At 43.2% G+C, this 17539-nt stretch overlaps 1 protein-coding gene across 1 annotated transcript in view; it reads right to left on the bottom strand.

The window, feature by feature from the left end:
• Positions 1 to 17539, bottom strand: part of LOC130116184 (rap1 GTPase-activating protein 2-like) — a 162196-nt gene that overhangs the window by 4347 nt on the left and 140310 nt on the right. The window contains exons 12-19 of the mRNA XM_056284136.1: positions 17185 to 17314; positions 16473 to 16628; positions 13206 to 13277; positions 12672 to 12758; positions 12294 to 12434; positions 9526 to 9675; positions 3477 to 3589; positions 3212 to 3313 (exon numbers count right to left, since the gene is read on the bottom strand). Of these exons, the coding sequence (XP_056140111.1) occupies positions 3212 to 3313; positions 3477 to 3589; positions 9526 to 9675; positions 12294 to 12434; positions 12672 to 12758; positions 13206 to 13277; positions 16473 to 16628; positions 17185 to 17314 (951 nt within the window). The remainder of the gene's footprint in view (positions 1 to 3211; positions 3314 to 3476; positions 3590 to 9525; positions 9676 to 12293; positions 12435 to 12671; positions 12759 to 13205; positions 13278 to 16472; positions 16629 to 17184; positions 17315 to 17539) is intronic.

Raw genomic sequence — 17539 nt, 5'->3', positions numbered from 1 at the left:
TGTCAGAAGTTTTCCCACTTATTTTTGTTTTGAAATAGCAACCTATAAAATTAAGGTGAAAAACAATCAGAAATTTTAGAACAAAAACAAAAACAACTTACAATAACCTGGTTGCATAAGTGTGCACACCCCTAAACTAATACTTTGTTGAAGCACCTTTAGATTTTACGACAGCACTGTCTTTTGGGGTAAGAGTCAGTGGCAGCCAGTGCTAAAAGTTTTTTTGGGTGGGGGGCGCAATTTACCTTGGCGCAGCACACCTGACGGCTGCTTTAATGTCCACACAGTCACAGAGTTATCAGGAGAGACAATGCCGCCTATATAATTTACCAGAGTTTGTAGATGGTGGATGACTGCCATTCAAGATGAGGCGTGGTGGTGGGTGTGAACATGATTGACAGCCATGAGAATTGTCCAATCACTTTAGATCAAAAACCATTAAAACAATACCAATTCGCTGCCAATAAAAGTGGGAGTGTCTGGGGTGCACAGAACTGCACCCCCCGGAAAATCTGAAGAAACCAATTAGACAGCAGCCTCAGGTCACCTGCTCGCCAAACGTTTGAGGGCTTACATAAGGTATCATTTGGCCATCACCCCTCACCCAGGAAGTATATGTATTCAGAAAGACATCAACCAAATACCATTTGGAATCAATATTTAATGGCTGCTGACAGGTGCTCGCAGACTGAACAACACTTTATTTCATAATTATTTGCGTTATACAACTAAATTATATTTAACATGTGTAAGTAGATTTTCATCTCTTGATATCTGAAGGGGGCGGTGCCCCAGCGCCTTGTACTGGCCAGCTGCCACTGGTAAGAACTTATCAGCTTGGTACATCTTGACCTGACAATATTTGACCACTCTTCCTTGCAAAAACCCTCTAGATCCGTCCAATTATGAGGGCATTTCCTGTGCACAGCCCCCTTCAGGTCACTCCACAGATTTTCTATTGGATTCAGGTCTGGGCTCTGGCTGGGCCATTCCAAAACAGTGATCTTTTGGTGAAACCATTCCTTTTTTGATCTGGATGTATGCTTTGGGTCGTTCTCTTGCTGAAAGGCGAAATTCCTCTTCATCTTTCCAGCAGATGCCTGAAGATTTTGCAGCAAAGTCAGCTGGTATTTGGAGCTATTTATGAGTCCTCCACCTTGACTAAAGCTCTAGTTCCAGCTGAAGAAAAGCAGCCCCAAATCCTGATGCTGCCACCACCTTGCTTCACCGTGGGTCTGCTGTTCTTTTGGTGATGTGCTGTGGTGTTTTTGTACCAAACATACCTTTAGGAATTATGCACAAAAAGTTCAACCTTGATCTCATCAGACCATAACACATTTTCAGAAAGAAAAGCCACTTTATTTTCTTATTGTATTCTTAAAACAAATTTGTTCTCTGCATGTAACACATCCTATTATATAGGAGCAGTGGGCAGCTGCAATGCCTGGGGACAAACTCCAGTTCTTCTTTCCATTGCCTTGCCCAGGGGTACAGCTGGGAGTATTAACCCTAACATACATGTCTTTTTGATGGAGGAAATCAGAGCACCTGGAGGAAACCCACGCAGACACGGAGAACATGCAAACTCCACACCGAAAGGACCTGGGATGGCCTGGGGTTCGAACCCAGGAACTTCTTGCTGTGAGGCAACAGCGCTAACCACTGGGCCACCATGCTGCCAGAACAAGCATCATGTTTCCACATAGTTTTGGAAGACGGGGTGTATCTTTTTGCAAAATTTAGCTGAGCTTGGATGTTTTTGGTGCGAAAAGCCTAACATCTTGCCATCCTACCCCAGACATATGAAGAATAGGAGATTGTTGTCACATGTAGGAAACAACCAGTACTTGGCAGAAATTCCTGCAGCTCCTTTAATGTTGCCGTAGGCCTCTTGGCAGCCTCCCTGACCAGTTTTCTCCTCGTCTTCTCATGAATTTTGGAGAGATGTACAGTTCTGGTAATGTCACTGTTGTGCCATATTTTCTCCAATTGTTGATTGTCTTCACTGTGTTGTATGGTATATCTAATGCCTTGGAAATTATTTTGTACTCCTCTCCTGATCGGTACCTCTCAACAATGGGAGCCCATTCACGCTTTGTAAGCCCTTTGTTGACCAGTTGGATACAACCAAGAAAAAGTCAGGAAAATCATACAGCAACAGCTGAAATTTATTTGGGGTTAATCAGTCACTTTAATTGATGGCAGGTGCACTAACTAACTACTGCTACTTGAATGTGATTGGTTAATTGTGAACACACACACATCCCCAATTATAAAAGGGTGTGCAAGCAGGTTATTGTTAAGTTTTGTATTTTTCTTTTTTTCCCTAAAATGTTTGTTTTTCACCCTATCTTTATAGGTTGCACTTTAAAAAAAAGTGGAAAAAGTTCTGACACAATTTATCTTGGTTTCTTTGTTTGTTTTTTTTTTACATCATAGAAACCTGCCATTCTAACAGGGGTGTCTAGACTTTTTATATCCATGGTATATTAGCCAAGAGATTAATAAAAAGGTCCCTATCCATTTTTTGTCTCACTTTTTAAAAGTGAGACAAATATTTTTTTTAAGAGAAGCCCTATTCTCCTATTGTTAGGAGTCAAACCAAGCAATGGGTAGCAGAATCTTTCAAACTGATGCAGCATTGAGCAAGCTAACCTCAGCACCACGCTGCACTGCAGTCCTTCACCAAATAACAACCACTCAAAGAGCTTTTTGTTTGACACTAACAGACTCTGAATGTTTATGAGAAGTGTCTGAAAACACCTTCCATTTGAAAAGACAATCCCAGTACAGTCAGTCAGCCCAGTGATAGACCTTTTATACATTTTCTTTTTTGCACCTCTCTCCAACTCCCTCCCACTTCCATTGTTGTCTTCCTGCAACAGCTCACTCCACGTGTGTTTATAGAGTGAGACCTCTGCTCTGGGTTAGAAATGAATTGATATTTATACAAAGATATACATGTAATATTCCATGACTGATATCATAGCTGTCATAAGATTTGGAACCTATTAAAAAGCTCTTAAAATGGATGTTATTTGGTTTATGTTGCAGCAGTCAGCTGTGGCTAGCTTGCTCAATGCAGAATCAATTTAAAAGAGTCTGCTACTTATCTTCAAGTTTGACTGCTAATGATGGGAAAATAAGGCTTAGATTAAAAGATACCAGAGCTTTTCTTTAAGTGTAGTGAAGCAGTGAACTAGGATCTCACCTATCTTTGTTGGGGCATATTTCAGGAGAACTAGGATTGGATGATGTCTCTGACTTCACTTCCTGTGATAGCGAGCAGAGCTCCACTGGCTTTTGGTCATTGCTGGCAAGAAGAACACATTAGTGACAACAGAAACAATTTAACAACTGCCTGTGAATAATACAGATAAACAGACTTTGTTCTTGATAAAACAGATTCCAGCAGGGATATTGCTATAGAGTAGGCACAGCAGTGTTATTGGAAAGCATACGATCTAACAGCCAACCTGCGTGTCTGTCTTTCTGAGGGGGTTTCTGTGCTGGAGTGGAGACGAGGGAAGAGGCCGGAGCGTCGTTTCACGGGACTCTTCAGAGGAGACTTGGCTGACAGAGCAGGGGGCTGAAGATTCAATCACATTTTCTTATGAGTGTTGTCATAGGCAGCGCTATTAACAGGTTAGGGGAAGCTTAGCATCCCCAAAATAATCACTGAAAAAATTTAACGGAAATCCTAAAAATCCCATCTATCTATCTATCTATCTATCTATCTATCTATCTATCTATCTATCTATCTATCTATCTATCTATCTATCTATCTATCTATCTATCTATCTATCTATCACCTCTGGCTTGGTCGGGTGTCCCTACAGACACAATTGGCCGTGTCTGAAATGCCCTTCTGGGATAAATACAGTTGTCTGAATCTGAATCTGAAGCCGAATGTGGATATGTGTCCTGGTTGCTGCACTAGTGCCTCCTCTGGTTGGTCGGGGCGCCTGTTCGGGGGCGGGGACTGAGTGGAATAGCATGATCGCCCCATGCACTAAGTCCCCCTAGTCAAACTCCTCACTGTCAGGTGAAAAGAAGTGGCTGGCGACGCCACATGTATCAGAGGAGACATGTGGTAATCTGCAGCCCTCCCTGGCTCGGCAGAGGGGATGTATGCACTGTATATACAGTGCATCCCTAAAGTATTCACACCCCTTCACTTTCCCCATATTTTGTTATGTTACAGCCTTATTCCAAAATGGATTAAATTCTTTTTTCCCCCTCATCAATCTACATACAATACCCCATAATGACAAAGCAGAAAAGGTTTTTAGAAATTTTTGCAAATGTATTAAAATAAAAAACAGAAATATTGCATGTACATAAGTATTCACACCCTTTACTCAGTACTTGGCTGAGTCACCCTTGGCAGCGATTACAGCCTCAAGTCTTCTTGGATATGAAGCTACAAGCTTGGCACACCTATATTTGGGGTATCTCTCCCATTCTTTTCTGTAGATCCTCTCGAGCTCTGTAAGGTTAGATGGGGAGCGTCGCTGTACAGCTATTTTCAGGTCTTTCCAGAGATGTTCAATGGAGTTCAAGTCTGGGCTCTGGCTGGGACACTCAAGGACATTCACAGACTTGTCCCAAAGCCACTCCTTCGTTGTCTTGGCTGTGCGCTTAGGGTCATTGTCATGTTGAAAGTTAAACCTTCAGCCCAGTCTGAGGTCCTGAGCACTCTGGAGCAGGTTTTCATCAAGGATCTCTCTGTACTTTGCTCCATTCATCTTTCCCTCGATCCTGACTAGTCTCCCAGTTCCTGCCGCTGAAAAACATCCCCACAGCATGATGCTGCCACCACCATGCTTCACTGTAGGGATGGTATTAGCAAGGTAATGAGAGGTGCCTGGTTTCCTTCAGACGTGACGTTTGGCATTCAGGCCAAAGAGTTCAATCTTGGTTTCATCAGACCAGAGAATCTTGTTTCTCATGGTCTGAGAGTCCTTTAGGTGCTATCTGGAAAACTCTAAGCGGGCTGTCATGTGCTTTTTACTGAGCAGAGGCTTCCGTCTGGCCACTCTACCATAAAGGCCTGATTGGTGGAGTGCTGCAGAGATGGTTGTCCTTCTGGAAGGTTCTCCCATTTCCACAGAGGAATGCTGGAGCTCTGTCAGAGTGACCATCAGGTTCTTGGTCACCTCCCTGACCAAGGCCCTTCTCCCCCGATTGCTCAGTTTGGCTGGGCGGCCAGCTCTAGGAAGAGTCCTGGTGGATCCAAACTTCTTCCATTTATGAATGATGGAGACGGCTGTGCTCTTCGGGACCTTCAAAGCTGTAGAATTTTTTTTTACCCTTCTCCAGATCTGTGCCTCGATACAATCCTGTCTCAGAGGTCCATAGACAATTCCTTTGACTTCATGCTCTGACATGCACTGTCAACAGTGGGACCTTATATAGACATGTGTGTGCCTTTCCAAATCATGTCCAATCAATTGCATTTACTACAGGTGGACTCCAATCAAGATGTAGAAACACCTCAAGGATGGTCAGTGGAAACAGGATGAACCTGAGCTCAATTTTGAGTGTCATAGCAAAGGCTGTGAATACTTATGTACATGCAATATTCAGTTTTTTATTTTTAATAAATTTGCAAAAATTTCTACAAAACCTTTTTCACTTTGTCATTATGGGGTATTGTGTGTAGATTGAAAAAAAAAGAGAAGGAATTTAATCCATTTTGGAATAAGGCTGTAACATAAAAAAATGTGGGGAAAGTGAAGGGGTGTGAATACTTTCCGGGTGCACTGTATATATAAAAATACATCTTTATTCAATGGCCCAACATGCTTCACCTATCACGAAATGAAAGTACAGTTTGATTTTCACTGCTCAAACTTGGAAAGCGTTGTCAATAAATGTTGATAGAAATTTCACTTGTCCTGGTTGTGATTTCAGTAAAATCAAGTTTCCTGTTTTAAGATGTATGCTCTGGGATTAAGGACTAGTTTTAAATTTGGGCCTACATATTTCAAGATGGGCCAACTTGTTTCAAGTAACGGAATAATCATACTCCACTAGTATTAATTAGTTTCCACTTAAATTAGTGATTTGATTTCTTGTTCCTTTTTCAGTGTGCTAAAATTAAGAATGCAAAAAAAATGAGTTAAGAATTATTTGCTTCATTTGCATCTTTTTCAACTCCAATAATTTGGTAGTAATCTTTACAGCTCTTGATTTTTTTGACAGCATCCAGCTGCTCTGATGTGTATGGTTTAACATTGGCTGTGTCTGGGGCACCCTCCCCTGACGTGGTGGTGTAGCGGTCTAAGCATCGGCTTTGTGTCAATGCAGTTGTCTACTGGGGACCGGGGTTCACGCCTCGGTCTCGTCAGATCCAACTATGGCTGGATTCAATGAAGTAGAAATAAATGGCAGTTGGAGAACGCATACAGTACAAGGGTGGGTGTTCGAACTAGAATAGGGAGCGATTTGCCACTAAATTGGGAGAAAAAGGGAAAAATCAGAAATAAATTAAAAAAAATATTTGCTAAAATTCAGTGTATTTCACTTATTACTGTGCTGTAGCAAGTCTGATCTTAAGTAATTTGATCGAAAAACCAGCATTTTCTTCTTATTTCAAGCCTTTGAACACTATCCGAGGCTACTTATTTCTGGACTGGAACCAGCTTATTTTAAGATTTCTTGTCAAGTAAAATTATCTTGCTGCATGGACAGATAATTTCACTAGTATTAACTACTTTTCCCCTCAAATTCAGTGTTTATTTCTTGTATTTAAGCTCATGTTTTTTTTTTTTGCAGTGTAGATGATTTGGATTTGTGAATAAGACCAAATATTTCAGCAACAGTTGGGAGTTTAAAACTAGATAGTGAAGAAGAGAGGGGAACATAGAAGGGTGAATAAGATGCAGTATTGTTCGACAAGGTCAATTGCTGATGAATATTTTCAATTTTGGCATTAAAAAAAGGTCATAAAGGTGTTACGTTGAGCAACTGAAGACAGGTGAGTTGCAAGAGTGTCTGGTGGCCGTAAAATATTGTTTACCATGGAAAACAGGACTCTAGTGTTCCCTTTGTCTGATCTAATTAAATTTGCATAATAAGACGATTTAGCTGTGGACAGAGCCTCCTTATAATGAAGTATGTGGTCATTATACATGTCTTTATGAACAACAAGGCCAGTTTTTGTGTAAAGGTGTTCCAGGCGATGGCCTTTAGCTTTAAGCTGGCGTAGTGCAGGTGTAAACCAAGGGGCAGAGTGGGTAAAGGAAATGGATCGGGTTTTTATCAGTGCAAGATCGTTTAAAAGACCATAAAGGCCATCATTGTAATGAGAGACCAGTTCATCTGGGGTGGCTAAATTGTCTTTGCTGGGGAGGTTATCAATTCCACTAGAAAAAGCAGATAAATCAATATTCTTAATGTTACGGAACGAGATGGAGCGTTACAAATTTGTTTTGGATACTGTTAAGTTAACATCGCAAGACACTAACCTGTGGTCGGAAATGGGCAAATCGGATGCATTGCAATTAAGAGGAGTTACAGCAAATCAGATCAAGTATGTGCCCTTTGGAGTGCGTAGGAAAACTGATATATTGCTGTAATCCAAAACTGTCCAGGCTTAATGTAAAATCCCTTGTGAGAGTATTGTGGACATTGTCCAGGTGTATATTAAAATCACCCAGCAATATTACATTACATTATCATATTATCCCCAATATGGACATGTTGCTGCAGTATGTAATGGAGTCAGAAGATGTGAGAGATGTGGGAAGGACAACTGCAATGTGGATGATGGTAAAGTTGAGAAAGAACAAGCAAAGTTTCTACATTGCATGGGAATCCATGATATGGGATTAGCACACTGTCCAAAAAGAATTAAAGAAAAGAAAGTAAATAAGATGAGAGCAGAAATGAGATTGTCATACGCTGAAGCTGCTAAGAGAATGGAGAGAGATGATGAGACGGGGGAAATGCAAAAAGAACCGGATCAGAAAAGGAAAGCAGCTGACCAGAATATCTACATGGACAAGAACAGTTTTTGGCATTTATTGCCATGGTCATAAATTGCGCTGCTGTAATAAATGGGAAGTTGGAAAGAATGGTACCGGATGCTGTGAGGAGCTATTTGAATGTGTTTGACATATCTGGAGAAGATCTAGACATTACATTATGGGAAGGATTTGCATTAACTTAGACTGGGTCTGGGTTATAGAATGACAATGTTGTGAATGGGATCACTTTGGGTGTACAAAATATGTTCTCTTATTAGTGGGTTCTTTTTTGAGTACAGTTCGATTTCAAGTTGGTTTTGGAAATGTCAAATGTATTTTGATTTTTTTTCATCTATTTTAACAATGACAATGGAAATTTCGTCATAAAAATTAGCTACTGTTGAACTTAAATGACATCTAAAATGTCAAATACCATCAAAATACCATCTATTTCAGCAAATAATTACAACCATTATGAATGTAAACCAAACTTCTTGGTTTTCAGCCACAACCCATTTGTTATCTATTTCAGTAGCACTTTGAAAAAAAAAAAAAAACTGGAAAACACCAGTGTGTGCAATGGACTGTGGTTACTGTCATTGTTGCGTATCTCACTCTTGAAACTATAGTGTGCAGCAGGCTAGATGTTGCAAGATGCAGAGCTGTTGCCTGTGCATCAGCTCTGCATGTCATATTCTTCATGATCACCAAACTCAGAAAAAAATGAACAGAAACTAAATTTCACTTCTTCTTCTTTCCGCTTGTTCCCTGTTTCCCAGGGGTCACTACAGCAGATTTGCTAGTTTCCATTGGTACTCTGTGAGGGCACAGCACCGATGGCAGTCTTGTCAATCTGCATAATGATTTGGCAAAATTTCAAGTCGGATGCCCTTCCTGACACAACCACTAGTAACTGAATTTCACTATTTCTTATAATTGAAATAATCTTGATCAATTAGTTTTTTAAACATCAGAATTTAAATGACATTTCAGTTAATACCTCAGCACCATCTCTTACAAAATTATTAAAGCACGTCATGGGAAGAAACAATGGTGCCTTTTAAAAGTTAGTAAACCTCAAATAATTGGTTGATAAGATAATCTGTGTTTAGGAAAAATAATATACTTTAAAGAATGATTGTGATTTGAGAATAAAACTGACAAAATGAATAGTGCAAAAAAAGATACAGGTATAAAAGTAAGGTCTTCTTGTTGTATGCTATGACTAGACTACTTTCTCTTGCATTCATTTTCAAACCCCTCCCCACCACAACTAACCTTGAGTCCTCCATCCATAATTTTTTACTGCTCTCTCTCTCTCCCTAGCTCACGTCTATCCAACCCACTCTTCCGTCATTCAATAGAGACAGTGGTACCTGAGGCAGCCCTCCACCACATAGGCTAACCCTGTCTCTCTCTGTCAATCACCTTACCTATCTGTAAGCCTGCTGTCTTTTTTCTCTTCCTTCCTCTTATCTCTAATTAAAGTACTGGTGCCTTTCACTGGCTCTCCATCGCTCCCTTCTCTTTCCCTCCCTAAATTACCACTCACGGTGAAGGTGCTCTTGGTGCATTCGCTGGCACTCTGAGGCAGACCCCCTCCACTCGTGCTGGCAGGGACCCCTCCCCCGACCCCGGGGCTCCTGTGGCGATGAGAGCCCACCATTGTCTCCATTGAGTGGCTCCTGACACGCATGGCCCTCTGGACACGGTAGAAGGGTACAGTAGATATGGGAGCAGAAAGCGGGAGAGGGAAAGGGAAAGGAAGAAACACAGGGATAGCAGGGAAGAAAATGGATAAGGGGAAAGGTGAAATGAGGGGGAGAGGAAATGTTAAAAAAAAAGTTCTCAATAAGCAAACAATCACAGTTGCTATTCCATTATATAAACAGAAGAGGTCAGAGTTCACCAACATAACAACCAGATAGACCAGAGTAGGTGGTGCTTGGGCCACTTGTAACAAGATGTCTTTATGCTCAGTAATTTAGGTAATAAAATCAAAGCAATGAACTGATTCCACTTGCTTTGATTTGTATCAAGAGTTACGTTAGATTATTTCTTGCGTGATTATACATTTAAACCAATAAAACCTAGATAAAAGGAAAAATTAGCTACATTTTAGAACAAACCGTAAGCTCCCTGCCCCCCACTGACACACACACACACACACACATATATATATATATATATATATATAGATGAGTGTGTGATTATGTATCATAGTTTCTCTCATGCTTATTTTTACTTAATATTCTTATTCTCTGTACCAAGCTAAATTTCTTGTGCATGCAATGCACATGACAAAATAATTCTATTAAAAACATTCTGATTTTATATATATATTTTTTCAATATTTGTATATAATCTGATTCTGATATATCTAGTCTCCCTGCTTCATGCACCATTTTATCTTCCTTGAAAGTATGAACACAACAAATAAGATGATATGAATGAGCGTTTATTATTTTTGTGTTAATCTTATTGTGACACATTCACAATAATATGGACAGATAATATACAATAACAGCCAGAGCAACAATGAAAACTGAGGCCCTGGTGACTGACTGCAGACAGTGTGAAGCAGCCATCCATAATACCTGTGGAGGGTGAGAACAACATGGTAAAACTGGGCACACATTTACAAATGAGAACACATGTGAAATACAAACACATACACACATACACCATAATATAAATCATGCAATGCAGTTAATTGGCCTTTCAGGGTTTACAGACAGTTTGGGAGGGACAGCAAATTATTTAAGGTCCTCTCCTTTTCATCCTTTAATGCTCCCCCTTGGTAACATCATATGTTGTCATGGGCTCCACTTCAACTGTTACGCTGATGACATCCAGCTCTACATATCCATCACCAGTACAACTTACTCCAGTGACCAACTGCCTCACTGAAATCAAATCATGGATGCAAGTCAACTTCCTCAAACTAAATTGTGATAAATCTGACACGATCATCATTGATCCCAAATCCCTTACCAAAACCACTCTCAACTTCTGCCTCACCATCGATAACTCCACTCTGTCCCCCTCCCCACACATCTGCAACCTTGAAATCATTTTTGACAGCAACCTCTCCTTTGAACACCATGACAATCAAATCACCAGAACTGTCTTTTTCCATCTAAAAAAACAGAGCTGGTCTCTGCCCACCCCTCTCCTTCTCTGCAACTGGAACCTTCATCCATGTCTTCATCAAATCCAGAATTGACTACTGCAACAGCATTCTCTACAGCTCATCATCCAAACAAACTCCAATACATCCAGAACTCTGCTGTCCACCTGCCCACCCACTCCTGCCCCTATGACCACATCACCCCTGTCCTCCAGAACCTCCACTGGCTCCCTGTCCCAGAACGGGTCCAATTCAAAGTCCTTCTCCTCACTCATAAAGCCCTCCATAACCAGGACCCCTCCTACCTAACCGACCCGCTCCGCTATCATACTCCTTCCCGCAGCCTCCACTGCTCTGATGCCAACCTCCTGTCTCCATCACACAGGACCAAGCACCAGACTTGGGGTGGTAGAGCCTTCTCCACAGCTGCCCCCTCCCTCTAGAACTCTCTCCCCAAACACAACAGAGACTACACCGATCTGTTCACATTCATATCATTAATCAAAACTCACCTCTTCAGAATTACTTTTCATGTGTGATTAATGTTGTCTGTTTTGTTTTTTGGTGTGTTGCTTTTATGCTTATTTTAACATATGTAAAGTGTCTTTGAGTACCTTGAAAAGCATTGTACAAATAAAATGTATTATTATTATTATTAAGAAGGAAAATAAAAACGATGCATATGAATATATACACACACAGATGGAGACAATGAGTATAAGGTGATAGTCGTCTTGGGGTTAAAGACAAACAGGCTTGCACATTAACGTTAAAATACTCTGAGTAAAGCCTTTATACAGTAGAGACAAGGCTCAGCGTTCTCGGTTTTTATTTTTCAAAGCCATCCAGCATGCCGAATTTCGCCACAAAAGGACACTGTTACATAACCTCACACGAACAAGAACAACTTTTGGATGCGTGGAAACATAAAATTTGGGTGAAAATCAGTTTAAATATCTGGGTATTTTTCGGTGAAAATCGGTAAAAACCGAAAAAGCTGAGCCTTGAGTAAAGAGCATGGGCGGAGATATCCTATTATCTCCCAAGTGCATGCGATTTGGTTGACCCCACAGCACGAAAATCTCCAAGAAAAGCTCTGTCAAAATGAAGCAGATTTTACAAATATCACAAAATCAAGAGATGAGTAAAAAAACATTTAGTATTCTTTATTTCCCCGGGTCCATGTTCACCTTGAATGACTCCAGGAGACCTCCGTGCCCCCCATTCTCCAGCTTGTCCTCCTCTCCCGTCTGGCTCAGGCCCAGCGTGGCTTGGCTCTGTCGGTGCAGCTCATCATGGAGATTATCCAACAATGCAGCTCGCGTTCGCCCCTTTAATACACACACAATCAGTCATATGATTGTGCGCGCACACACACACACACACACACACACACACACACACACACACACACACACAGTGAGACAGACATTTGTCATCTAGACTCTGATGATGGAAATGATTGAGAGGACAATGAAAAATAATTGAAGGCATGCTGAGGTGTTTTGAAGCCATAGCTGTACATGTTTCCCCTTGTGTGTGTGTGTGAGAGAGCGAGAGAGAGTCACCTCTAGTTTGGCAAATTTGTCAGATTTGTAGCAGGCGTTTTCAGCATTGATCAGCTTTGTCAGCAGGAAGTCTCGAAACTCAGGGCCCTGCAGAGAGAGAGAGAGAGAGAGAGAGAGACAGAGAGAGAGAGAGAGAGAGAGAGAGAGAGAGAGAGAGAGAGAGAGAGAGAGAGAGAGAGAGAGAGAGAGAGAGAGAGAGAGAGAGAGAGAGGTTATGGAGAGGTGGGGGGAAAGGTGGGAGGAAAGAAAAGGAGAATGGAATGGAGGAGAGGGATATGGAGAGAAAAAGGAGTGACTTTCATCGGGGATTTACTTATAGCAGTAGAAGGCACACTCTGAAATCGTTTGAGCATTGAGTATCAGCCTCAATAGTCCAATTTGTCTTTCGTTCCTCTCCAGCCTTTCCTATCCATCTCTCTATTGCCCTGTGAAAGTAGCAGCATCAGCTCGGCCCAATTTGAAGTAGGAAAATACAAATTCACAGGTGTCTCTTTTGCTTTATTACTGATCTCTTAAAAAAATGTATTCTCTCACCTTCTTAAAAACAGCCGGGTTGGGGAGAGGGGGTCCAAAAACAGGTACATCCTCCCTCGCTGTAACAGACACCTGTTGACACAAAACAAATTACAGTCAGGAAGGCTCATCACGTTCCAAACAAAGGGGCTGAAATTTCTCTCATCATCAGCCGCTTCTCTGGGTCAGGTCACGGTGGCAGCAGGCTCAGTAGCGCATGCCAGACGTCCCTCTCCTCCAACAACGCTCTCCAGCTCCTCCTGGGGGGATCCCAAGGTATTCCCAGGCCGGAATGGACATGTAGTCCCTCCAGTGAGTTCTGGGTCTACCCTGGGGTTTTCCCCCAGTTGGTCCTCCTGGACCAGTCTGCGATGCCAGAAGTCGGCATGCCCCGCTCCCCGACCTTTGCCTGCATTGCCCCCTACCCCAATGCTCATCCCCACAGGTGGTGGGTCCACAGGGGCTGAAATCACCCATGTCATATTCCCATGTGGAAACCTGTAAAATACCCTAAGAAAACTGGTTTTGGCAGTAGTACACCCCTTACCCCATTCTCCTTCCTCAGAATATACAATTTAGATCAATTAAAACGCAGAATATTGATTTAACAATTGCAACACATATTGTGTGAATCACATTTGAAGCAGCCGTTTACTTTCCTCCTTCATCATGAGTTTTGAGTGAATGCTTGCTAGCTTCTCACTAGCTTACTTACACAGCTCAGTTGAATACATGAATATAAATTCTGGCTGTGTCTGTGATCGTCCAATGAGAGAATTAACTTCAACATGAGGCAGGATCCAACAGATTGGAAAAAACAAAACAAAACAAAAAAACACCTAATATCTATGATAATACACAGTATGTTCTCTGATGCTTATTTTTGAAACACAATTAAAATGAGAAAGTAATAGACACATGATTAATGAATTGCTGTCTTAAAGTATACATTTTTAGGACTAAAATGAGACATTTGTTCAGATGGGAGGTGAAAACATAGCTGTGACCTTTGGGCCATGCTGCAAATCTGAGTCTAAGGGAAACTTAAGACTTTGTGGATGTGTTGGATGAAAGGGCTTAACGCTAACAAATATACTGCAGGTTCAACTGCCGGCTGAAGGCAGTTGAACCTGAGAGAGCGCAAATACAGCACCTTTGATCATGAGCTGCTTGGCCTTTTCCTCGCTGTTAGGCACTTTCGTTTCCTACTGGAGGGCCGTCAGTTCACGGCTTTTGTTGATCACAAACCGCTGGTGTTCGCGATGGCCAAGGTGGCAGAGCCGTGGTCAGCCCGCCAGCAGCGACAGTTGGCCTACATCTCAGAGTTTACCACCGATGTGAGGCATGTTGCTGGGAAGTCCAACCCGGTCGCCGACTGTCTCTCCTGGACCATCGCTGGTGCCGCCCATTTGGGACTCGACTACAGCCAGATGGCGGCTGACCAGGCCGCCGACCCAGGAGTGCAGGCATGCAGGACCGCCGTCACAGGGCTGCAGTTGGAGGATGTGGCTTTCGACGACGACGGTGCCACGCTCTTGTGCGATGTCTCTACGGGTCAGCCCCGCTCCGTCGTTCCGACTGCTTGGAGGCGGCGGGTCTTCAACGCAGTCCATGGGCTGTCTCACCCTGGCAGAAAGCCTTCACAGAGGTTGGTGGCGGCAAAGTTTGTCTGGCATGGACTCAAAAAGAATGTGAGGGACTGGGCTGACACCTGTGTGGAGTGCCAACGCTCCAAAGTGCTCCGGCACGTCAAAGCACCCCCGATACCTTTCACGGTACCTGAGAGGAGGTTCGACCATGTGAATGTGGACCTGGTAGGCCCCCTACCCCCCTTCCGTGGTTTCACATACCTGCTCACCATGGTCGACAGGACCACGCGATGGCCAGAGGCCGTCCCGCTTTTGTCCACAACAGCACCTGAGGTTGCCCGAGCGTTCATTGGAACCTGGGTCGCCCGCTTTGGCACCCCATCTGACCTCTCCTCGGACAGAGGGCCGCAATTCACGTCCGCGCTCTGGGAGGAGATCGCCGTGGGTTTAGGGGTGAGGCTCCATCGCACCACAGCGTATCACCCTCAAGCGAATGGATTGCTCGAGAGGTTCCCTCGCTTGCGGGCTACCCTCAAGGACGACCACTGGGTCGACAAACTGCCTTAGGTCATGCTTGGGCTCAGGACGGCCCCCAAGGAGGACCTCAACCGCCGAACTGGTCTACGGACAGCCACTTCGGGTCCCGGGGGATTTCCTTCCCACCGCCACAGCTCCCTGGTCCACCAGCTGCCAACGGATTGCGCTGCAGGAGGAAGCCAGGGCTTTTGCACCGGTCCCCACTTCTCAGCATGGCGGCTCTCAGTCCTATGTCCCCACGGAGCTGCGGTCGGCGGAGTATGTTTTCATCCGTCACGACGTGCACCGCGGTCCCCTGCAGCCACCCTATGACGGCCCATTTCGGGTACGGGACACTGGAGATAAGCACTTTGTGGTGGAGGTTGGCAGCAGGCTGGAGCGGGTTTCTGTGGACCGCCTCAAGCCTGCTCACCTGGACTTAGACCGCCCTGTTGGTCTTGCCCTGCCCCCTCAGCGGGGGCGCCCCCTGGCCCTGCCCCCCTCCCCCAGTGAGCCGCCAGCTGCTTCCCCAGCCCCTCCCTTTCCCCGGTCCAGCTGTGAGGACTCTGCTGCTTTGCCTGCGGTTAACCAGCCCCCAGCTCCTGTTCAGCGGAGCCGTTGGGGCAGAGAGATCCGCCCCCCTCGCCACACTGACTTTTCATATTAAGGCGAATTCTGGGGGGACGTGTGTAGTGGTTATGGGGCTACATAATTCCCCTTATTGAGCTAGTAGGAACGTTTGTTTACAGCTGCTGTTTTCTTGGTTTACAGTGATACACTTTCGCTGCGCGGGTTTTTGTTGTTGTTGTAATGGTGAAGGAATAAATGGTGCACGTTGTGTAGCCGACAGAGAAAGTTGTCACGACTCCTGCTTGAGCTCCTCTACAGTAGCTTGCTTGGCATCACATCAGTAAAGGTTTGCCAGCGAGGCAGTACAACGATGGAAAGATAAGTTGGACAACCAATCAGTCAACATGAAAACCATAGAGTTTTTGTCATCTGCTTCGCAGTGGATAAATTGTGATACAAGAAAAACTATCCATTTGTACCCAAAGCAACTTAAGATAAATGTAACTTAAGATTAAAAAAAAAATTACTTGCAAGTACGAGTTGAGCCAGGTGTAGTGCAGTTAGTAGGGCGAGTTAGTAGAACCTCTTTAAGGTGAACTGGCCTGCTTTGTACCTTGTACGTTGTGTTCTCTGTGCAGGGGTTCTCAACTTGCACCAACACGTATGCATGCAGGAAGTTTGAGGCGATCATGTCCGGCACAAAGGGTGTGGCCTCCTCCTGGAAAACTGCTGCCACAATATCATTTCCTATGTGCCTCTTCCTTTGGAGCTGTGGAAACGGAGGAGAAATATTCCTCTGTAATAAAACTCTTTCTTTTTCAATAATTTACTCCAATGGCTCGTGATGTAGAGGAGAGACTAAGCAGAGGAGGAGTAAGCAACATCCCACACTCACTTGTAAGTTAGATAGCAGTCACACTTAAATCCACTGAATGCATCACTCTCTCAGAGGTTTATTCATTAAATTTCTTCTTTCTATTTTTTTTAATTCAATCAATGAAAATAATCTTTCACTGTAAAAGAGTATATTGTACTCTAGATGCATTGCATTACAAATGAGATAATGTGCCTGTATGGATTTTTGCAAATGTCTCCTCTATGTTGCACTTTTTTTTTTTTAATCATTTATCTGTGATAATTTATAATGAAAACATTTTCTCAGTCAAGATACCATCATGTTTGGTCAATACCCACAAACCTCATCAGTTTCATCTTAACATCTTGGAGCCACGTGATTGTTAGAGAAAACTCTGCACATCTAGTTACAGCTGTGTGAGTGAGTCATGCATTAAGCGGGACTGAAGCTTTAAGATACATCAGAATACCTGCTGGATGTCCCCCTCAGTGAAGGGTAACTTGGTTGAGACGTGGAACATGATCTCTCGCTGCCTGAAGACAGTGAAGACAGACTCAGATCCTGTCTGTCCATGGGACACGTCCAGCCCGCCGCGAAACCTACCAGAACATTAACACATTACAAAACTGGTTTCATTCTGCTGGTAATGGCTATTAGCTGTAAGATAGTTTAGATTCAGTGGTTTAAGTTCATATGTTCTTCCATTTTCTGATGAACCAGCTCAATGCTGGCCGAAAAAGACGTTTTAGGTCACAGTATTGCATTTGCCAAAATAGTCAGGCATATCTTTAACACAGTAACATAATACAATATAAAAAGCAATT

Source organism: Lampris incognitus, chromosome 7, assembly GCF_029633865.1.
Source record: "Lampris incognitus isolate fLamInc1 chromosome 7, fLamInc1.hap2, whole genome shotgun sequence".
In the NCBI taxonomy this organism is placed as follows: Eukaryota; Metazoa; Chordata; class Actinopteri; order Lampriformes; family Lampridae; genus Lampris; species Lampris incognitus.
The sequence above is the reverse complement of the archived record's forward strand: the minus strand, read 5'-3'. Positions and strand labels throughout refer to the sequence as shown.